General features: G+C 38.8%; 1 protein-coding gene across 3 annotated transcripts; it reads left to right on the top strand.

The window, feature by feature from the left end:
- Nucleotides 1-484: 484 nt before the first annotated feature.
- On the top strand, nucleotides 485-21926 carry LOC113110238 (fibroblast growth factor receptor 1-A-like). 3 transcript variants are annotated; one of them, XM_026274324.1, is made up of 18 exons: nucleotides 485-918; nucleotides 3571-3722; nucleotides 5473-5669; nucleotides 12745-12831; nucleotides 12912-13084; nucleotides 13926-14049; nucleotides 14136-14326; nucleotides 14463-14613; nucleotides 17471-17664; nucleotides 17768-17913; nucleotides 18009-18130; nucleotides 18452-18562; nucleotides 18667-18857; nucleotides 18950-19072; nucleotides 19157-19227; nucleotides 19314-19451; nucleotides 20041-20146; nucleotides 20354-21926. In XM_026274324.1, exons 3-18 carry the CDS (start codon nucleotides 5525-5527, stop codon nucleotides 20534-20536), a joined length of 2256 nt encoding a protein of 751 aa, XP_026130109.1. In that variant the 5' UTR covers nucleotides 485-918; nucleotides 3571-3722; nucleotides 5473-5524; the 3' UTR covers nucleotides 20537-21926. The 3 variants fall into 3 exon arrangements, with proteins under 3 accessions (XP_026130109.1, XP_026130108.1, XP_026130110.1); XM_026274323.1 differs by lacking the exon at nucleotides 3571-3722 and having other exon boundaries at nucleotides 486-918; XM_026274325.1 differs by lacking the exons at nucleotides 3571-3722; nucleotides 14463-14613 and adding an exon at nucleotides 14971-15115 and having other exon boundaries at nucleotides 487-918.
- Nucleotides 21927-23662: the final 1736 nt, after the last annotated feature.

Genomic DNA, 23662 nt, shown 5'->3' with positions numbered 1-23662 from the left:
AAACCAATGTTTTTAACCAGACTTGGTGGATCCAGAAACTTTATAGGGCACATTTTACCCACACTTCCTTTGTCTTTGAGATGCCAAAAAGCTCCATATAGACAACATTAAAGTTCTAAATGTGTGTTATAGAAGTTACCCCACTCCTGTCATCCAATGTTTAGTTAGCTGTATTAGCATCATGGTTGGAAATTAGCAGCTTAAAATTGCATCACATTTTGCCTGAGAATCTACAATTTATTCTGAAGTAAGTTACATGATTTTATCTGTAACAGTTTAAGTACTAAGCAAAATCTATCTAATCTATCTGTCTGTCTGTCTGTTTGTCTAATAAATATAAAAAGTAGTGAGTTGGTAAGGTTGAGCAGTCTATCTGCATTGAGTTTCAGAGGTGAATGGGATCGCGCTGGGGTTGGTGGAGGGGGGCAGTGGAATTCTTGAATCCTCAAATCCTGGAAGTGGGAGGTACGAAGAAAAAAAAACCTCCTTCATATGTCTTTCCAGGGGAAGAATCGCTGCTGTGAGCGACAGAGAAAGCGCACGACAAACACGCTACTTCGCAGCAGTTTACCTCGGTGTGACTCGTAAATCTCCGTGCGTCGCGAGACACCCGCCCGAGCTTATGAATGAAAAACTTCCCAAAGAGCAAAGACCTGGAAGTTTTCTGACTGGTTATCTACGCACCTGGACCAAAACCTATTGTTTGGTTCAACTGGTTTAAACGCGACTCGCTACTTTTTGCAAAAAACCAGGCGAGCTGCACGAGAGAAATCTGACTGAGTGGCTTGTTTTGATTCAATTCAGCGTGGGATATTTTCTACAGAGATCGCTTGTTTTGGAGTAATGCTTCACAAACCTAAATAACTCCCACAAAGAAGCGCCACTTCAACAACCCAGTGCTCATAATACCATTCAGAGGTGAGTGCTTTTAACTTTGTGAAGAACCTCATAATGTTTAGTGTTATGATGCCTTTGATGGTCTTTTTTTTGTAAATAAGCCTAGTTATATGAAAGATTATATACGCAATGCATGCCAAAAAATACGTTATCTTCAGACACATTTCAATTTAAAGAAACTTTTTTGCAAGTTTTATGTAGATATGTCAATCCAGAAGTATTGGTATAGGCTATATATGATTGCAATATAAATATAAATAGAGGCTTATATAGCCTAGTTGTGCTTTTTAAAGTAAATCATTCTCATTTGCATTGTGTTTGCACATTCATGAAGAGACAAACACTGAATAGGTGCTCACAGCAGGAGTAGAATAAGAATGCTACATTGTGTTCCCTCAATTTCCATATCAATGAATATGAAAAGTGACCTATTTTGAGCTGTAAAACCCTAGGTGGCATTGTCTGTCCAGTGTTTGTTATGGATGCATTGTGTTCCTTGAGGAAACAAACCTTTCCAGGGCAATCTGCATCTGTGTTAATGATAAATCAGGGGTTTTTGTGATTTAACTGAACTGATGTGGTCTGAACTCCCTGGCCGACCTCTGTCGTAGAGTTTAGGTGGAAAGATGCACTAGTAGAGTAATTCTAAATATCTTAGTCAATAACATCCTCAATCCCATGCTCAACATGTTACGCTAATTTACTTTTAGAGTCACTTTCTGATCACAAGTCAATGTGTCAGCATGTCCGAATCTTTGAGGATGACTACCTCATTCCACCAGCATTAATTTCAGAGATGAATCATAAATTAAACCGATATTTTTCAAAACCGCAACCTCCCTCCCCGAGGAGCCCATCTTGACTTATTGTGGCACTTGTGTTGAGTTACAGCCGAATCTCATAGTCGACTGTGTCAGCTGGAGCCCATCCAAATTGAATGTGTAATATTGGATACGCTGAAAGACAAGCCGCGTCCGTGCACCTGGTCAGAGCACTGCTCAGTCACCCGCTGGGACTTATTCCTGCTGCTGGTTTCTTCCTGGTAATCTTTTCAATATCACTGTCAGCATAACTGGATATTAAACTGCAGCTGAAGCTTTATATTCAGAGTTCAGAGCAAAAATATTGCTTCCAGAAGGAGGTTTTCTTAGCAATGGCACAAAATAAACATATTCGGTTCCCCAAAGAAACCTTTTAGTGAACCGTGAAGTTCTTTAAAGAACCTTTTTTTATGTATGAAGAAAATTTTAATAACATTCTTCCACTATAGAACTTTTTGTTCAATGGAAAGGTTCGGTTGATGTTAAAGTCTCTTCTGATGCCAAAAAAGAGAACCTCTAGTTTTGAGAGCTTACATAACCACTAATGTTCGTTCCCCTTTTTGGGAGTTTTTTTAGTGTGCATCAGTGATTATGCAAAACAAAGCCAACGGAGGTGTGGGTAGGAAAGGAAAAGGGCAAAATATTCGAGTTGGATTTCCTTTCCTAATCTATACAATTACTGGTGTAAAGCCTGATAACTACCTAGGCAGTCGAGAGGGGGTTGGGGTTGTGTGAGGGTCCTGGGATGGGTTGCATGACTATCTCCCAAAACAAACACGGAGTCGAGGAATGTCATGCATGGATGCAGCAGCATAGTAATTAAGGGTCCGGGCTGGACTCTCAGGGGGGTAGGGAACACAGCAAACCCAAACCTTTAATTATCACAATGGGCTTTTCAAATGCTCCTCTTGCATTACTGTGGAGAACTCTGAAAGGACTGCAGGTTTCAATGCTGTTTTCCACTTTTGGTGGAGATAGTTCAGTAGAAGTTTCTTCATTTGCATTTATCCATTTAAAAGATGCTTTTGTCCAAAGCGGCTTTCAAAAGAGAATAGCATAAGTAGCCACTACTTATAGGTATTTTTTTTGTTTCAAAATCCATCAGACTGGTGGTGGAACTGTGTAACATGTTAGCAATTTCTTTTTCATGACTGTTGTTGAAAAACAGTTTTATAGCTTATCCAATAACATTTCTTTGAAACTCGATGGCGTGCCGCGGTTTCATGTGTGAAAAAGTTCCACGAATAACTCCACATTCTCATCAGTTTAATAGATTCTTAAATTTTACTGCTTTGACATGGTTATGGACAGCGCCTGTGAGGTAAATGAACTGCGTTTATGGCCTTATCATAAACCCGCTGCACACCAGCATTTAGGATTTTTCATTCAGGGTTGCCACCCACCGCAGAACGACTGTCTCTTCATGTACTTGCCTTCAGCCGAATTACTTTGGCATAAAACTGTCCGACAGCTTTCAGTAATTAATGGAGATCCTTCATTTATCATTCTAATGAGGTGATCATAATTAACTGAATTAGATGCTTCTGTACGTTAGCTCTTCTAGATGAAAATGCATCATGGTTGAGTATTTTAAACACACTTGTGCGAAGCTGAGACTTGCGAAAACAGTGCTAATCAGTTTGACAACTTTGTTTGCATTCACTAATACTCTAATTCCCTTCATTCTCAGTAATGAGAGCTAAACATATAACACCAAGTTGTGTTGTTTCAGATTGGAAATTGTGAGTGAAGTTGAAAGTGTGAGAGCAAATGGTCTGCAGCGTGATTATTGGAGGAGGGGGTACAAAAACAACCGGCAGATTACAGACTTTTGTTGCGTAATGTTTGGCAGGGATGGAGGCGTGACTAGGGTCCCGAGGAAAGACAAGTGTCAAGTGGCGTTTCTAAGAGGGGCATAGCATTAACAGATGTGTTTCACACCACCGGGATGGCCTTTTCCACACCTATTCAGGGCCCAGCTGCTGTCGGGTGAGGGGTCGAGAGGTATGGGGCCTCTGTTTTCTTCATACTTGTGGGAAAACCATGTTTGAACCAATTTTTGACTTTCCAGGTCTCTAGTCCCAAAGTTACAGCTTTTTCTAAGTTAAGTTTAAATTTGATGTCATAAGATACTTGTTACTTTGAAATTAGGAGATTTTTATTCCATTATTTATTAGTGGCTTATTTAGTGGGTGATGGGTTGATGCATAAACAGTTGTCAGTCCTAATCAAACCTTATATTTAAGTGCAATGAAGGAATCAAACTTAATTAATATTTAAGTACAATGAAGGAGCCTTAGAAGTCGAATTAGTGAGTACCAGATGGGCTTTATTACCCAGGTGACGTTATTATTTCAGTAAATGAGAGGGGTCTGGTCTTTGTAAGCAGAGCGTGAGTGTAGTTGAGCTTATTTTGTGGCTTTTTGATATAGTTATAAGTGGAAACTGGTGGGCCTGGTAAGATTTTTTTTAATGAATAAGAATTCTTTTATGCTCATCAAAGATTGCATTTCTTTGATAAAAAAAATATAGTGATATTGTGAAGTATTATTACAGTTCAAAATAACTTTTTCTATTTTAATATATTTTAAAATGTAAGTTATTCCTGTGATGCAATGCTGAATTTTCAGTATCATTACTCTAGTCCTCAGTGCCACATGATTCTTCAGAAATCATTTTATTTTTTGATTTGATTTATATTTGATTTGATCAAGAACATTTTTTTAGTGTTAAGTTTAGTGGCCTTAAACTTTTGAATGGTTTATGTTGCTTGAAATTGTTCCTACTGTTATACGATGTGTGTTATATGATGATTATGATCAGAATAAACTGGACTCATTTAGAAAATAAAAGGTAAAGACTGCATATCAAATGTTCATTTGATGCTTTATGTATGTAGTTTATCATTCTTGTATTGCCACAAAGAATTATGGGACATGGATTTATCGCTGAATCCTGTCGCCACTTTGTCATCTAGATGAGTAGTATTTTCTAGCAAGTTTTATTTTCATTAATTGTGTACAAAGTGTGCAGCGTTTACATTTAAAACCTAATTGAGGCCAAACTAATTTTGTCATGGTTTTAAATGAACACTCCACTAAAATGAACACTTTTCAGAAGTATTTACATTGTAGTGGAGTTTATATGCGCTCAACTCATAAATAGCATTACAACTTGACTTTTTTGGATCTCTAAACATCAGGGGATGAAAATGGGGTTTTCAGAACCATTTGGGGGTGAACAATTCTTAAAAGAACCATTGCTTGAACATTTCAATTATCTAAAATAAACTTTTTCCACTATAAAGAAACTTTTGTGGAATGCAAGGATTCTATGAATGTTAAAGGTTCTTCAAGGAACTATTGATGGGATAAAGAACCTTTATTTATAAAGAGTGTAAGCAACCATTCTAACCAACCATAACCCTCTAGAACACACACATTAAAGTTTCAAAGGTTTTTCTTTTACATTGATGTCATATACAAACCATTTTTTGTTCCCCAGTGATTTGTTCTCAAAAGAACCATTGTTTCTAGTGTAAAGAATATTTAATAATCTAAAGAAAGCATTTTTCCACTTTAAAGCCCCTTTTGTGCAATGAAAAGTGCACGTTTGAAAGGATCTTTGATGCCAATAAAGAATAATGGGAAAAAGCCAGATCAATCCAATGAAAAGTTATTTTTTCCTCCTTTGTATGTTTTCATAGCATGTAAGACTTAATTCCTGTTCACTTTGTCTTTCACTTTTTTGGCAGGTAGCTGTATGCTGCCAGTGTTGATGGGCCAGTACTGCCCACAGCTGTGTGAATGAACTGTTTCGGCCCACCCTCCTCGCCCAGCTGCCCTGGCATGGCTTCTCTCAGGAAGATGAAGTCATGGCGTTTGCTTCTCCTGTGGGTTATTCTAGCTCAGTTCCCCTTGGCCCACGCACGTCCCGCAGTAACCGAACAAGGTAAGTTTTTCCCTGTTCCCATGTCTAATTCCAGGCTCTTTCTAATCTGAACAAATGGACAAAAGCAGCCCGTTTTAGTTTTCCTTGCGTGATTTAGGCTCGCATACATTCATTTGATGTTCAGTTTACACTTGGCTCTACCTCATGCAGCAGCGGAGTTCTGGTCACGGCTCCATTTTTGATGTGGAGTTAACAAGTGGAGCTGGAACTCATTAGGGTCTGATGTGTTGTAGGACTCCAGATGCTTTTCCTTTATGCATCCAAGTAGCTTCGGGGTCTTTCACTCTTTCTTGAAACCTTAGAGGTTCAGATGGTTCTTGGTGGAATGCACAGCATTGCAAAGACTCCTTAATGTGCTAAAAGGTCTCCAAACACAATACAGACCTCTATAGCAGTGGGAGAATGGCTTTGAATAATTTATATATTTAATCTGAAATGCCCATTAGCTGCTTCTCTCTTACCTTTTGGTTTTGAGATATTGGCACCATAGGGTTATATCAGCTAAAATTTGATTTATCTAATTGTGGTAATATGCACACACACATACATTTTGTTGTTACAGTCTGGCACCAGCACAGCCTCGATTGTCTACAGCTTTATTGATGATGCATGTTTGCATACATGTGGACATACTGTCCATTCACAGCCGCTTAAGACACTGATATGTTGTACACAGTGGGCCACAGAGCTCTTCTGTATGTGAAAAGTAATAATCTGTATCCTGTTGCTGTATAAACTCTTGCTCCATTGTTGGATAGCATTGATCGAATGGTCTGTTTGCCTTTTAGCCTGAATTGACTTGTTGTAGTTACTCTGTGCCCAGCACTATTACTAGCCAGGCAGGAAATCCCAGCAGCAATCCTTCCAGGCTATGACTTCCTCTACTGATTCCCAGCCAAGTCCAGAGATTTGCACCAATCCTGGTCCATGTAGAGAGAAAGACAGCTATAAGGATTCAAGGCTTGTTTTATTAAAGCTTTAGTTCATTAAAAGGCTCGTAATGATCTGATATGCAATGGCTTTTAAAGATGTCGCGGATGAATAATGAGGTGAAGACAGATGTTGTCCACTACAGCTTGGACAGACTGACCAAGACAAATGGGTCGGGCCTCCGCCTCCCTCTGAGAAAACACGTTCTCTTCTGCTTCTCCAAGAAGCCAGTCCGGAGCGGTCTGAATCTGAAGCACACAGATGTGTGTTGGTACGGCTCGCTGATGAAATCATGCTTGTGTTTTTGGGTCGGTCAGACTGGGAAGAATGACGTAGGAGCATATCGAGATTCTTTCTGTTTAGTGGAAAATGTTAAGAGTTTTAATTTAGTTAGATTGTTTTGTAGCAGTCATAAACAAGTGTTTTTTCCACAGAATTTCTTCTGTAAACAAAATGTGCTTCCAATTCGGCTGTTTAGGAGGTGCGCTCCTCCCCTTGTTGCTTTTTTACCAGAGGAATGGTTCGAATTTTGGCTTGTTGAGGATCAAATCTGAATGCATCTTTATTCTCAGTGCTGTTTTATTTGCAAAAAGCTCCTTTTAGTTGAAGCTTGTGCAGTAGCTTTGTATGATTTTCTGACTGGACATTGTCCATGTGAACCGTTTTGGAAGAAAAAGTGCATGGGATTGCCTAGAAAAAAAAAAAATTATATATGGAAATATTAAATGGCATCTTCTGTTATTTATTTATTTTTTTAAAGAAATTAATACTTTTTTTAATCTGCAAGGATGAATTAAATTAATTAAAGTGAGAGTAACATTTGTAATTTGACAAAATACATTTCAAATACATGCTGTTCTTCTGAACTTTCTATTCATCAAAGTACCTTGAAAAAATTTCCTTTAAAGATTTGCGCAAAACTTTAGTTAATTTTATAAATGTTGATAAAAAATACTTGATGATGGTCTTTCTATTCACTCATGTAATGCGACTTAAACTTAATTTTTTCCTCTCACGATAAGTGACTGTGATGTTGGTACACATATATCGCAGTCCCCACACACACTTTTTTTATTTTTAATCAAAGGATTATGATCATGTGTCCTTTATGTACGGCAGGTAACCTGTGAGTGCGGGAAAAAAAAACTGTTTCTATTGCAGTTTTGCGCAATATTTGTTTTCCCGTCACATAAGAGCGTAAAACTTTTTTGCTATTTTTTTTTTTTAGAGAAAATGTACGTTTCTATTGTACATTTTTTAGTTTGCCATTTCAGTTTGCACAATTTGAAGGGTAATGGAAACACAGCAAAAAAATTTTGCCTTGGTGATTATTAGCCAAACTTTTGCTCAAATCAAATGCTACATTATTTTGCTTCAAATTAGTTCATAGCTTGGTAGAAGCTAGCTAATTAGCCACATGCTAGCAAAGACGTGTCGTCATCCTCAAAAACCATACACAAAGTAAAAAGTACTACCCAGACTATTAAATACCAGTTCAGCCACTGAAACAATCGAAGTTCAAGAGCAATTTAGAAAGCAAACTCCTAATGTTGCATGTTGTTGGGCTTATAAAAGGGAGGGGTAATATTGATGTTTTTATGGAATTTTTTTTTTTTTTTTTTTTTGGCACTTGTCTATCAATCAATCAATCAATCACCTTTATTTATATAGTGCTTTAAACAAAATACATTGCGCCAAAGCACTGAACAACATTCATTTGGAAAACAGTGTCTCAATAATGCAAAATGATAGTTAAAGGCAGTTCATCATTGAATTCAGTGATGTCATCTCTGTTCAGTGGAAATAGTGTCTGTTTTAATTTGCAATCAAGTCAACGATATCGCTGTAGATGAAGTGACCCCAACTAAGCAAGCCAGAGGCGACAGCGGCAAGGAACCGAAACTCCATCGGTGACAGAATGGAGAAAAAAACCTTGGGAGAAACCAGGCTCAGTTGGGGGGCCAGTTCTCCTCTGACCAGACGAAAACCAGTAGTTCAATTCCAGGCTGCAGCAAAGTCAGATTGTGCAGAAGAATCATCTGTTTCCTGTGGTCTTGTCCTGGTGGTCCTCTGAGACAAGGTCTTTACAGGGGATCTGTATCTGGGGCTCTAGTTGTCCTGGTCTCCGCTGTCTTTCAGGGCAGTAGAGGTCCTTTCTAGGTGCTGAACCACCATCTGGTCTGGATACGTACTGGATCCGGGTGACTGCAGTGACCCTCTGATCTGGACACAGACTGGATCTCGTGGCCACGGTGACCTCGGAACAAGAGAGAAACATACAAATATTAGCGTAGATGCCATTCTTCTAATGATGTAGCAAGTACAGTGTTATGTGAAGTGTTTCCGGTTCCGGTTTACCTAATTAATGCAGCCTAAAAATCCTTTAACGGATTTGGATATTAAAAGCATATTAGTATGTTATGTGTATGCCAGGTTAAAGAGATGGGTCTTTAATCTAGATTTAAACTGCAAGAGTGTGTCTGCCTCCCGAACAATGTTAGGTAGGTTATTCCAGAGTTTAGGCGCCAAATAGGAAAAGGATCTGCCGCCCGCAGTTGATTTTGATATTCTAGGTATTATCAAATTGCCTGAGTTTTGAGAACGTAGCGTCTATGAAGAATTAATGCTAGACAACAACATTTATTGCAACAACAGTCACAGCCAGGCATTTCATTTGAGTATAAATGCATCAAAGGGCATGCTGGGAGATGTCAGCCCTATTTACTGCAGTTCTAAGTGAGTTCTAAGGCTTTTCTTGTAAATTTGAGGTTTAGGGGTGTGTGTCATGTTTGTTCTCCAGAAAGTGACGGGAATGATTGGAAATAAAGGGAATGGAAGGATATCAGATGAGACGTCAGTTCTCGTTTTATTTTCAAGACCAGCATCTCCCTCAGCCTCAACTTTTCCTGCTCACCCTGCTTTTTTTGCTAAATTGGCTGAGGGGAAAGTTGATCCCAACCCCCTCTCGTCCCTGCCAGGATTAAGGGGCCTGTGATCCAGGAAATACCTCCACTTGGCTCAAGTGAGATCTCCATGACAACTAGCCGAGGAACCTGCTGTTACAGGCTCTTCTCCGTCTCTCCAAACATGCTCTCTTTCCCCTTTCCGTCTCTTACGGATCCGCTCGCATTGTCATGAAACACTACGGAGGACAAAAGGGATGGATTAGTTTGTTTGACAATTAAGGTGACTTCAGGATGGTGGGGGGTCTCTTTGAATGGGACAGCCGTATGTTTTGGCGTTAGGGGTTTTGGGGCTTTTGTTTTGTATGTACTGAAACTCAGGCCTAATAAGTGTAATGGGCCACTGGAGGTTAATCTTTAAACAGTTTAGATTTTTTTCTGCAGAACTTCCCCCTATTTGGTAAAGGAAGTATCACATTTCTTGCTAGCAAGCTTGCATTTTAGATTCAAAGTGTTTGAGTTTAGTGCAATGTTGAATCTGTGGGTGAATCTCATCAAAAACATACTTGGACCACATTACAGTTAAAAAAAAAAGTTATTATGTTTATATTTTCTAATTAAATTTTGTTGCAGTGTATTTAAGAAAATATACAACTATGTCCGGTTTTGTGCATAGTGACATTATTTTTATGAAAAATATTTTACCTTTTTTATTCTAATTTTTATTGTTCTCAAAGAGAAGACATTATATTCCTGTAGTACCTAAAATTGTTATACAATGTTTTCATTTATTTTAAAAATATGATTATAATTATTTTGAAATTACTAAATGCTTTACAAGTATAAATACTTTACAAATGTAAAATATTTTTTCACATTCCTGTCTAAAGATTATTTGCGTTGTAGTAATTACATTAAACTTTATGTAATAGCTTAATTGTCATAATGTTATCATTTAAAAATATTAACACTCAAGGCTTCATTTATTTTGTCCAAATTATAATAATTACTTTGTGTTAAGCTTACGTTAAAATATGGCCAAATGTGGTCTTGACGACAGGTTTTGTGAGACCCAAACCATATTAATCTTTTTTGTATTCATCTTTTAGTTTGTGGCTTCGCAGTTTTCTTTATTTCTTTTGTTAGTGGTGGTTCTGCCATATTTTTATAGTTCCATTCATTCATTTTTCTAAGTTTGTGAGGCATCACTTCCATAGTCGTCTTTCTCCATGGTGCTTTGCTCATCTCTCTTTTGTTAGTCATGGCCCTTAACTTTAAGTTTTGCGGTTCTTCCCTTTTCTTTGGACAAGAGTCATGTCTTGTCTCACACTTTGTTTTAAAACTCCGATTTGGATCCAGTTACCACCTTTGCCAAACTGCTGGTCTTCTGTTCCACCATTAATCCGAACAGAGGTGAAAATGGAGCTGTACACTTTGTTCCCCGGGGAGCGTTTGGTGCTGCAGTGCTTGGCTCAAGACGAGACCCCAGTCGTAGGCCTCGCAGTCATCTGGTCTAAAAACCATGCTGCAGTGCTGAATGGAGACCACATGCGGGTGAACGGGGGCCAGCTGGAGATTGGGTCAGTGGAGCTGACAGACTCTGGGCTTTACTCCTGCACTGTCCAAAGCTTGTTCGGCAACCACTCTACCTATTTCATCGTTAACGTGACGGGTATGTCTTGCAAGAGCTTGGAGGGGATGAGCTTTGTCTTTTTTTTCTTATTGAAAAAACACATTTCTTCACAACTTGCCCAGTTTGGGCTATGGACATAAATGATATCTGGGTTGTTAAACAGAGTTGCTCTGCTACTTTTCTAAGCAAACGAACAAGGAATCCAGTGTCAAAATGTCATATTAACTACTATTGAAGGAGGAATCTGTACTATATTTAGAGACCAGAAAATCATACAGAATCTTTTGACACACAAGTCATGGTAACTTATGTTTTTACATTTACTTTAACTTACAAAATAAGTTGAGTAATTTCAACTTTTTATTTTTATTTTTGTAATTTTTTTTTTTTACAATCAATAAGATTCAACTTGATATTTTTTAGCATTGCATTAGCTATGTTTCCACCCACAATATTAATATACATTTTGAGATCGCGTAAAATCTCAAAATGTGCATTAAACTTAAATGTGCTAAATTAAGGTGCATATTTTGATAAGAAAATGTGCATAAACGATATGATTTCCTTAAAGTAATATTCAGATATTATATTTTTTGTTGTTGTTTTTTTGTTTTGTTTTTTCGCAAAGGGTATTTTAATTCCTAAAATACCTAAAATACATGAAATGTTTCAGTTGGAATTTGTTTATTATTTTTAATTACTTAAATGCAGTACAACAGATACTATATCGATGTATAAATACTTTACAATTAAATCTTTAACATTCCAAGTTTTTTTTTTTTTTTTTACATTACTGTAATTTGCTTCATTTTAATATGCTTAATTGTCATGAAAATGTTAGAATGCTAAAAACCTTAATGCTTAAGGCTTAATTCTCTATTTACAAAATAATATAATTATTTCCTTTAAATTTAAAATCTGGTTCAAATATGACCCAGACATGATCTAAGTAACCACATAGCCAACCCCCTGGCATCATGCTGGTAAGTTTTGCACAGGCAAACACCACTTATTGTCTTCTAAAATTGTTAAAAACTAGTTGAAGTAGCCTTTTGAGATTGTTTTGTTGTTATAGATGAATAACTGGGACACTGTGAGGCCATTTCTCTCCTTTCAGCTGTGAAATGTGTCAGGCGTTGAGTGGTGAATTTGTTAGACAGCTCCCCAGAGTGTGTGTGTTTGCGTCTGTGTGATGGAAGCGTGGGCACGGCTCTGGAGCGGAGCCTGCGGTGACTCATGCGCTCTCACTGTCAGACACTCTGTGAAGGGTGGATGCGCTACTTCGTTCTGGTTCAATATCCAGATCAAGCAAAGAATACAAAATCACCAGAATATTGTAAACACATAAATAATTTCAGAAATAAAAGCGTCAGAAGCCTCTCCTTTCTCAACCTGCTGCTATTATTTGCTTCATGACTGGTTAAATCTAACACTTATAACTTATTTTATATACGGACAAACGGACAAATAACTAATAACATCTGCATGTGATTTGCTGAATTTGTGACACTCAAATTGTGCATGATGAATTGTGGATGCTTTATTCTGACCTTTATGGGCAGCTGTATGAATGTATTCTCTGATGCACATCCTGTCCACTTTGTCACAGGTCATGCAGAACCGTCTTCTGAGGATGAGGACGACGATGAGTCATCGTCAGAGGAGAACAAGCCGTCAAGTAGCCAGGAGCTCTTACGTAAGCATGCACTTTCTTTTTCGGGAAGAAAATCAAGTGATGAATTGTATAAACCTATTAATGACGTATTTCCTCTGTAGCGATGGCGCCTCATTGGGCCCAGCCTGAAAAGATGGAGAAGAAGCTTCATGCCGTACCGGCCAGCAAAACTGTGAAATTCCGATGTCAGGCCGAGGGAAACCCGATGCCGAAACTACGCTGGCTCAAGAATGGAAAAGAGTTCAAAAGAGACCAGCGCATCGGGGGCTACAAGGTATGTTTGCACCTGAGCAGACTTCAGTTCCTGACTGATATCACTGTTATGTGGGACATACAGCCCTCATTTACCCTGCACCTGATACCTCCGCTTACAATAGGGTAAAATCCCAGCCTGAATCTCTACACCCTGAACCCGACACCTGAATACACACACCCTGATGTAAACGTGCAGGAAACATCACAGCTCTGGTTACACATACTATAGTTAGCCGTAGTGATTAGAGCTTGGCAAAAATGATAAAAAGGACTAAACATTGAGAGACAGTGTGCAAATATCAAGAAAACATGTAGCACAATGTGCTAGAACATTCAGTGACCAGCAATTAAAATTAAGCAATATTATTAATTCCTGAAGTGATTTTGATGTTTATTTGGCCATTACGTTCCCTTCAGGGTGCATTATTGCAGTACTTTTGCAGTTACAAGAGCTTTAAAACTGATGTTTTAGTGTCTTTAAACTTGAGTAGCAAAAGTTGCATTCAGTAAGTTTGATTCATTTCTGTGAATCAGTTTCAGAATCATGATTCATAACCTTATTACCTATTACCCATATGTTTTGTTTTATGTAAGAATTTTAAAAGATTATTATTATCACGTTGGTCAGTATAACTGAAAGTGATTAACTATTGTTCTTTTATTTTTTCAGACATCTGTATGGTAAATGATGGTGTCTTTAATTTGAAATAAGTCATTTTAAGCCATTAATAAGCCAAAAATGTATTTCACGTAAGAGATTTGTAAATGGGTTATGCAGATTTGGTTTTTAATTTCAGTGTATTTGGAGTAAATATTGCATGAATACATTTTAAATAATATTTATTTTCTTCCATTCTCAGCTGCGGGAACACATGTGGACCATAATCATGGAGTCTGTGGTGCCCTCAGACAAGGGCAACTACACATGCCTTGTGGAGAACGAATACGGAAGCATCAATCACACCTATCAGCTGGATGTAGTGGGTCAGTCATCTCTCAGTATCAACCAGTGGCAGTTTAGGAGTAAATATTGCACTTGAATCCAAATCTGACAAACATGTATATTTCAGAGCGATCGCCTCACAGGCCCATCCTGTACGCTGGTCTTCCTGCAAACCGAACGGCTGTGGTCGGCAGTGATGTAGAGTTCGTCTGCAAGGTCTTCAGTGATCCCCAGCCTCACATTCAGTGGCTCAAACACATACATGTGAACGGAAGCAAACTGGGACCTGATGGACTCCCTTACGTACGCGTCCTAAAGGTAAGGGGTTACATTGAAATGCTGTCAGTTTGCTTAAGTCTGACCTACATGGAGCAGATTCTTCAGTGGTCCACACATATTAGGATGTCTTGGTTTGGGATCCGATGTGATGAATTTGGTCTCTTGTCATCTCCAGCACTCGGGGGTCAATAGCTCGGACACCCAGGTGCTGACGCTCTACAATATCACAGAAGAAGAGGGCGGCGAGTATATATGCAAAGTGTCCAATTATATAGGAGAAGCCAATCAGTCAGCCTGGTTAACTGTCCTTAGACTTGACATGCAAGGTAACTTGACCAAGGATAGTCTGACGTGATCTCGATCTCTGTAGAGGTTTTAGCCTTGGGTTTCTCTCATGCTTTGGGTTTTCCTATCCCATGATGCCATGGAAATTCCCAGTTGACCCAACCAATGGCGACAACTCCCTCGCTATGGATTGGGTCTTGCTGGAGAGAGTCTCCATGTGGCTTGCCTGATGTGGGTGGAGGTAGATTGAAGGTGATGGTGCTGGGCAGCAATATTTGATCCCTCTAAAGGTGACGGAAAGGTTTCAGGTGGTTTTCTGCGCATCCAGCGTGGTCCCGCTTCCTCCTCCTTTCCCTCATGTCTTGGGCCTCGGGTCTGCTTTTCTCGTTCTCTTCCAGACGGCTGGCCTCAACACCACCGACAAGGAGATGGAGGTGCTCCAGTTGAGGAATGTGTCCTTTGAGGATGCTGGGGTGTATACTTGCTTGGCGGGCAATTCAATTGGGATCTCCCATCATTCAGCTTGGTTGACCGTTGTTAAAGGTATCCGGCAACTCTTTCCTGTCCTCTCTAGGCCTTTCCTTCTCATCAATCGCTCCCAACAGTGGCCATTTGTTTGTGTCGTTCGCCAGCTTCAGGTGATCCGCGTTTAAGTCAAAGAGCATTTACTCTGCTATCACTTTAGCTGGTGTATATTTTGCACCGTTGACAAAGGCCGAGGTGTTTCATGGGAATGTGTGTGGCCGTCCACAGGTGCACAACCACCCATGCGTGACACCAGCATGCCAAGTAGACCAAACATTTGGATTTTAGTGACATCTTCCCCTATAAGTATCATCTTACTTAGGTGCCCTCAGGGGTTTTTACTTCCCATCGACCTGGCAAATGACACCAATTATGGCACGGTTTCACCTCTTCTACTTAACTTTCTCTAAATACCTCATTTTCTCGCTCTGACCTGCTATCTTTGTTGTTTTAATGAGTGGTTAGTGTACATCAAGTCACCTTTATTCAGATTAAATGAGCTAATTTTGAGAGTAAGCAGACTGATATGAGAACATTTAGCACAAAATTTCTGTTCCAATACCTAGTGAGCAGAAAGGAGATTCGATTTGAATATTGCTAAGATGTCGAATCAGTAATTTCCTCCACTGGTTCTCAACCTTTTTGACTCCCCTAAGTCCACAACAATAATCGGTTTCATGACTTTTCAGTTTTTCATGATTTAGTCAATAAGGATTAAAAATGATCATTTTTTAAAATGTTTAACTCACAATTTTTATAAAGTCAAATATTATAATTTGGCATAAATAGACAGGTGTATCATTATTAAAATGCCCATGGAGTTTTATTAATCAAAGCCCAAGACTTTATTAATTTACACTTTTTAAAATGGGCTACAACATTGTTGAGAAATGAATAAAAAAAAAAAAAAAAAAAAAAAAAATATATATATATATATATATATATATATATATATTATGATATTTATATTTATATTTATTTATTTTTTGTAGTTGTTTGGGCTTATTTTAATGCTTGTTTTATGTTATATTAATCATTTAAAGTCATATCGAGTCTTCTTAGAAGTTTACTAAGCCCCCTATTCGGCCCTCTGGTTGAGAACCTCTGCTCAAAATGTTACAAAAAATATTGAGTAAAATCATCCACAAAATTATGACCTAGTTTTTGAATCACCTTTTGTGTGGAGCATGAATGTAATGCCTTAAAATGGGATCTAATTACTTTTATAATTCTGGAGCAGCGCTATAGTTCTTTGACTGTAATCTGAAATTACTGTGACTTGGTGCTGCATTATCATTGCATCATTAAAATATTTTTTTTACCACTGTATGAAGTTGCTGTCTATTTTTTGTAGAGTTTTGTGACTGTGATAGCCGTCACTTGATGTCACTTCCTCTAATCTATAGATTATCAGCTTGATCACTAACTAATATGGGTTTCCTTGTGGGAAAAATTATTATTAATGATCAAGCATCACAAAATTAGTTCCTTATCATCTGAAGAATTTGTTTTATTTCAACCAGTGCATACTATTGCAGAACAACTCAACTCTATTTGAACAAAGCTCTAATTTAATAACAACCATTCGGGTTTAGCCATGTGTAACTTTGGCCTCCCAGGACAATTTGGCCAGGATGGTTCTGTTTCATACTTGTGCATGAGATGACTGCAGCCTCATGCCGATGGAGAATGTGGGGCGAAATACAACGCCACAAAGGAGCCATTATGCGGCAACAAAGGAATCTTGTGCTCTTTTCTCAGTGCCAATAGTGTCAAATGCACTGGATGAAATAAAACAGAGCGGTGTGTGTGTGTGTGTGTGTGTGCCTGTCACCAGCATCTACCAGTATGTGTCAGTCCAAAGCACTGTCAAAAATGACAGAATTGTTAGATCAAAAGTTGAAATTACCCTTTTATTGATCAGTGACAGAACCTGGCTTCCATATAATCCTAATCAATATATATTTTTTCTATTTGTACTTAAAATAAATATAATTCTGAATTAAAAATAGAATTTCTGTTGAAAACAAGTCTTTTTAATTTTATGTAATATATTTTTGTAACTTTTTTACATTTTTTTATTATTTTGCTTGTAATGTAAATCAAGCTAAATCTTCTTTTGAGACAAAATACTACTTATGAAACCGGGTTAGTGTAATTAACAAAAACAAAAATTGAAATGAAAATAGATTCAACTTTAGATATATAAAAACAAATACATATTACAAAAGCACACAACAGAATGACAAAAGTTATTGAAAATATAGCAATAAAATTGAAATCAATATATGAATAAAAGAAATAAGGAATTCTTCATAAGATTTCTAAATCTAGTTTTTGTAACTGACGGTAGCATTCTCTTTGCCCCATAAGCCCCCACCACTCCCTCTGCAGTCCCCAGTCAGTCCTACCTGGAGGTGCTGATCTACTGCGTCGGATTCTTCCTCATATTCCTCATGGTAGGAATTGCCACCATCGTCAAAGTCCGCAGCTCCTCCAAGAAGAGCAACTTCAACAGCCAGCTGGCCGTCCATAAGCTGGCCAAAAGCATTCCTCTCCGCAGACAGGTAACAGATAAGGACTTTGATGCATGCTGTCCAAAGAAGAGCGCTTGTGTCCTTCTAAAGACCCTTAATCCCCCCGCCCCCATTCTGCTTCCCCACTCTTCAGGTGTCGGTGGAATCCAGTTCCTCTCTGAACTCTGGTGTGATGTTGGTCCGACCTTCACGACTCTCCTCCAGCGGGTCGCCCATGCTGTCAGGGGTGTCCGAGTACGAGCTGCCCCAGGACCCGTGCTGGGAGGTGCCCCGAGAGAGGTACAGACACTGCTCATCCAAAATCTGAACTTCTCTTGCTTCTTATCTTCTGTAACCTAGGCATCATTTATCAATTTTGTTTTTGTTTGAAACAGGCTAGTACTTGGGAAACCTCTGGGAGAGGGCTGCTTTGGCCAGGTGGTGATGGGCGAAGCCATTGGAGTGGACAAAGACAAGCCCAACCGCATAACTAAAGTCGCCGTGAAGATGCTGAAATGTACGTGGTTTTGCAAAGTAAAAGCCTTAAAGGCCCCATGAAATGGTTTGACACAATATCTAAGGGATCTTACTGATTTTGGATGAAGTGACAACAAAAGTGTTCTCTTTGTTTTAAGGTTTAGATGTTTATTTTCTGTCAAATCCGACAAAAATTCTTATTTAAAAAATACCTTTTCGGAATGTAGTTCCAACAGACATGGACATTGTCATAAAACTCCACTTTTTATTTCATGGGGTCTTTAAGAACAAACCACGTTATCTATCAGATGTTTACTCGTGTAGAACCAGACCTCATCACGATTCCACATGTTTTCGTTAGCTGACGCCACTGAGAAGGACCTATCTGACCTCATCTCAGAGATGGAGATGATGAAGATGATTGGAAAACACAAGAACATCATCAACCTGCTCGGAGCTTGTACCCAGGATGGTAAGAGCCCATCTGAGGATTCTTACAGTCACACGCATTTGAAGATGTTAGAGCACACCGTAAGGATTTTCCCTCTCAAAACACTCTTTATTTCCTTCATCCAGGCCCTCTTTATGTCATCGTGGAATACGCCTCTAAAGGAAACCTGCGGGAATATCTGCGTGCCCGCCGGCCACATGGCATGGAGTACTGTTACAATCCTGACCAGGTGCCCGTGGAGAGCATGTCCATTAAAGACTTGGTCTCCTGTGCCTACCAGGTGGCTCGTGGCATGGAGTACCTGGCGTCCAAAAAGGTATTGTTGACGCATTTTACGATTTATTAAAAAATGTCTTCAAAATGTGGGCTGAAATGAAAATGTTTTGGTCTGTGTGCAATCCCCAACAGTGCATCCACAGAGACTTGGCAGCACGCAATGTACTTGTAACAGAGGACAATGTAATGAAGATAGCAGACTTCGGTCTGGCCCGGGACGTTCATCACATAGATTACTACAAGAAGACAACAAATGTAAGCAGTCAGTTCTTGAAATAGTCCTATTTATGAGCCAAAAGTAAATTTATGACAAATTGAACGTCTTTATTTCTTCTTCAGGGCCGCCTGCCTGTCAAATGGATGGCACCTGAGGCTTTGTTTGACAGGATTTACACGCATCAGAGTGACGTGTAAGATGGCTCGTGTTTTATAGTGCTCTTATAGATGTTCTGTTTTGGTGTTGTTTTGGTACCAACTGAGTGTTCTCTTGTTGTAGATGGTCTTTTGGTGTTCTTCTGTGGGAGATCTTCACTCTGGGGGGCTCGCCGTATCCAGGAGTGCCTGTGGAAGAGCTCTTCAAGTTACTACGAGAAGGTCATCGCATGGACAGACCCTCAGCCTGCACTCAGGAGATGTATGGCCCTTTCAAATGTTATAATTACTGACTAAAAGAGGATTCTTCTAATTTGATTACACAAAACCTTTCAAACTTTTAATTCACAAAACATCTAACTTTATAATTTTACACATTTTTAAGTGAAACATGCCATGTATTTTTTGTTTGTCTGTTAAAAATATAATATGTATTTTATTTTAATTATATTTTAGTTCCATTTTTAGTTAAATAAAATCTTTAAAAAAATTTTTTACTTATATTATGTAACACATTTTGAATGAAACCAACTTTGTAATTCATTTAAACAACAATAATCATTATTACTTAATTATTATTAAAATATTGTGTGAAACCGACTACATATTTAATAGGAAAATTATAAGTAATAATAATCAATAGTTTAAAATCAATTTTTTTTATCATTGTTTAAATAAATAAATAAACCACTCAAAAATGCATAATAACCTTTTATTACTCTATTTTCCAATTTACTAAATTTTTTAATGCTGAAATGCACTGATAAATTGTGCACAATAGGATTTAATACAAAAAATATTTCATGTTGTCTTCACATAATGACAGTTATATAATAGATTTTTTTTTCCAGGTACCTGATGATGAAAGACTGCTGGCATGCGGTTCCCACACATAGGCCAACTTTTAAACAGCTTGTAGAAGACCTTGATCGCACTCTGTCCATGATATCCAATCAGGTAAGGCCTGCAGACTGTGTAGGTAGCTGCCTTTTATGTCAACATCCCACTCAAAATTAATCCTCATAAGTGAATGAAATGAAATGCACATAATGTCCAGCAACCCCAAAATGCAAATATGCTGATGTATCTGCCAACATGATGTTCACTGTTCTCATTGCAGTGCATTCTGGGAATGACTTATTAATTAATATGTTTTCCTTACAGGAGTATCTGGACCTCTCCGTTCCCCTGGAGCCCATGTACTCTCAGGTCATCCTGAATGAACGGAGTTCCACCTGCTCCTCCGAGCAGGACTCAGTGTTTTTAAGAGAGTCTGGACCTGAAGAACCCTGTATCCCTCTGACAGTTCCCCCACAACAAACTGTACGATCCTTCACAAAACGCTGACAGTAGAGAACACCTGGACCTCCATGTTCATAGAGGATCTCTCTACATCTTTCTGCTTCTTTTGACTCATCACCTCCGCAGGCTCAGAGACTGAGGAGTTCAGCCTGGGCCGTTCTAGCACAGAAACACAAGCAGGAGGACCAGCACACTCTCTAAAAACAAGACAGATCACAACAGAGAGGGAACGATCAAACTTTTTGTCCATCAATTGTCCTTCAGTGGGATCGATCCTCACAAATAAGATGCTCGCAAAGCATCACAGAAGGATAAAATGGTCATCAATGCCAACAAAGTCAATGGGGTGGAGAAATAATTTCAAGTAAATGTAGTGAAATTGTACAAACATGAAATTATATAAACACTGTTTTTATATTACTATTATAATTATTATGATTGTTGTACGAGTTATCCGCTTTTATGTTCAAACATGGTGACATTTTGTCATTGCTTGGATTCTATTTCTGCAGCAATGAAATCTCATTGGTCAAAAATAATAGGATATTTTATTAATAATGAAGTGTGTAATTTTGTTGTTTAGATGTTCAGATACTTTCTTGTTTCTCAGCGATTCAAAGACGCCATTTGAAGGACGGTACCCTGAAAACTGTAAACACTATTGCACTCTCAAAAATGTGTCTTTTTGATCCTGACCTGCTCAGTGTAGCATTATTGGCTTGACCAGTATCTTGAATCTGTTTGTTCGACCAATGGAAGATAAAGTAAAAGTTTAGGAAACCTGTTTGAAAACAGTTGATATTTTCTGCTGTTTGGCAATGCTAGTCGTGCAGAAATTACACACTTTAGCTATAAACATCAAATATGTTCGGACTGGTTTTGACTGTGTTGCATTTTCTCTTTCACTGTGGAAAAATGAATAACTTATGGTTAAAAATGTCATCTTGTGCCTGTTTAGAAGTTGGTGTCACACAGATTTATACATGTTAAAATAAGCTACAAATAAAATCTGTTACTATTGCTTGCTGTTACGATCGTAAGGTGCGAATGCAGCATCCTGAAACACTCAATTCAAGGGTGAATGAATGTTTAGTTTGTATTAATATGAAGCAGATGGAATATGCATGTCTGTTTAGCATCAGCATGGTGGTTGACAATCTGTTAGCACCAGCTTCAAAGCATAGCATGTCTGTAGCTTCTTCGTTATTTTAAGCTAGACTCTCAAACGACAGGGTTTATATGACAGGATTGGCAACTTATTGTAAGGAACAGTGTAAAATTGTGTTCTTGAATAGAGTTTTGATACTTGTTTGATTATGTATGTCCTGATGTAAATTTCGAGGCAGTGGCCATGCACTTATATTCAGGCTGTCAATAAGCTGACTGATATTGCCTTTCCTGTGGGTATATAAATAAAAAAATGTTATATATAAAATATAATCTTGCATTTGTATACGTAGCTCTTGCACGTAGGAAATAAATGACAAATGGACTAAACATCTCTCCTTGCAGGCCAGAGGTTGTTGGAAGGGCAGATGAACATAAGAAGTTGCTGACTTAAATGCGAATCGTTCACTCATGTTGAGAGCTAAGTGCATGATTAACGGTGAGAAGAAAGTGTTTTTCTCCTCCGCTGGCCCCTCATCGATTTACCACTCCAACAACAAGAGCAAACACAACATCGTCAGGCTGTTTATCAGGAGGAAAAACTCTCGCTGCAGTGAAACAAGACAACTAAAGCACTTCAGCGAGCGTCTTTGATTAATGCTAAGCAGTTTTACAGTAGATTGAATCCAATATGGCAATCTATTTTACAATCTAAATCAAACTCAAAATTAAATAATTCAGGTTTCTATTATCTATAGATACATTGGTGGACTGTTTTTCCATAGAAACTTCTTATCAAGCATGCAGAACTGCCATAAATGGACTAGTAACTCTCGAATTCATTACATTTATATAGCACTTTTCTAGGCACTCAAAGTGCTTTACATAGTCAGGGGGTATCTCCTCATCCACCACCAGTGTGCAGCATTCCCCTGGATGATGCTACAGCAGCCATATTGCTCCAGAACGCCCACCACACATCAGCTTACTGGTGGAGAGGAGACAGCATGATGAAGCCAATCAGCAGATATGGGGATTGTTAGAAGGCCATGATGGTCGGAGGCCAATGGGCGAATGTAGCCAGGATGCCAAGGTCACATTGGGATTTCTACTGACCACGAGTCAGGACCTCGGTTTAACATCTCATCCGAAGGACGGTGCTTGTTGACAGTATAGTGTCCCCATCACTACACTGGGGCGCTAGGACCCACACAGACCACAGGGTGAGCGCCCCCTGCTGGCCTCACTAGCACCTCTTCCAGCAGCAACCTAGTTTTCTCAGGAGGTCTCCCATCCAGGTACTGACCAGGCTCAGCCCTGCTTAGCTTCAGTGGGCAACCAGTCTCGGGCGCCAGGGTGATATGGCTGCCGGTTTTATCTATAGCAACATAAGTACTATAATTAACCACTTTAGCAACCACTAAGAACCCTGTCATTGTGAGAGCGAATTTTACACTGGCACTGGATATTAAATAGGCTAATTGTAAAAATGATTAGCATGAAACGCCAGGCAACAGTAACTTGTATTACAGGGTGTTTCTTTTGCTCGATCCTTTAGAAGCCTTGCAGCATCTTTGTCATTTCAATCTCAGTAATCTTGTTGCTCTTGGCAGGAAAGAGACATAATTGTATTAATGCCTGGAAATAGGAGCCGTTAGGAGTCACATCTGCTGGTCTGTTTGTGCCATTGCACCCCTGTAAAAGCTATCCACGGACTACACACCTGCCTTTATGAGCAGCTAATGGGCCATGAGGTGCAATTAAACGAAAACCATTATCACCTTTGACAGATGATCCAGGAAAGTCCTGGATAAACGACTGGAGTGCTCTTATAGTGACAGTGCTGTCATTACAACCGATGACCTCTAGACAAACATTTGAGCAAACAAATGTGATTATTTGTACTCCATAAAGGTGTTACGTTACCAAGCTGTAGGCTAAAGACTAAGAAAAGCATGTCTAATGGCACTTCCATCATTGTTGTGCATGTGTGATATAGATCAGTTCAGTTTGTTATCTTAGTTTGGAAAATTATCTGCATTGCAAGCCACATGTTCCTTCTGG

This window comes from Carassius auratus, chromosome 10 (genome assembly GCF_003368295.1).
Source record: "Carassius auratus strain Wakin chromosome 10, ASM336829v1, whole genome shotgun sequence".
Lineage (NCBI taxonomy): Eukaryota > Metazoa > Chordata > Actinopteri > Cypriniformes > Cyprinidae > Carassius > Carassius auratus.
This window is presented reverse-complemented; position numbering and strand designations above follow the sequence as displayed.

Bases quoted from the DNA above. Each gene is read 5' to 3' on its own strand.
- LOC113110238 (XM_026274324.1), top strand. From the start codon at position 5,525: ATGAACTGTTTCGGCCCACCCTCCTCGCCCAGCTGCCCTGGCATGGCT. The intron at 5,670-12,744 runs GTAAGTTTTTCC...ACTTTGTCACAG, and splicing joins TCCCGCAGTAACCGAACAAG to GTCATGCAGAACCGTCTTCT. The intron at 14,327-14,462 runs GTAAGGGGTTAC...TGTCATCTCCAG, and splicing joins CTTACGTACGCGTCCTAAAG to CACTCGGGGGTCAATAGCTC.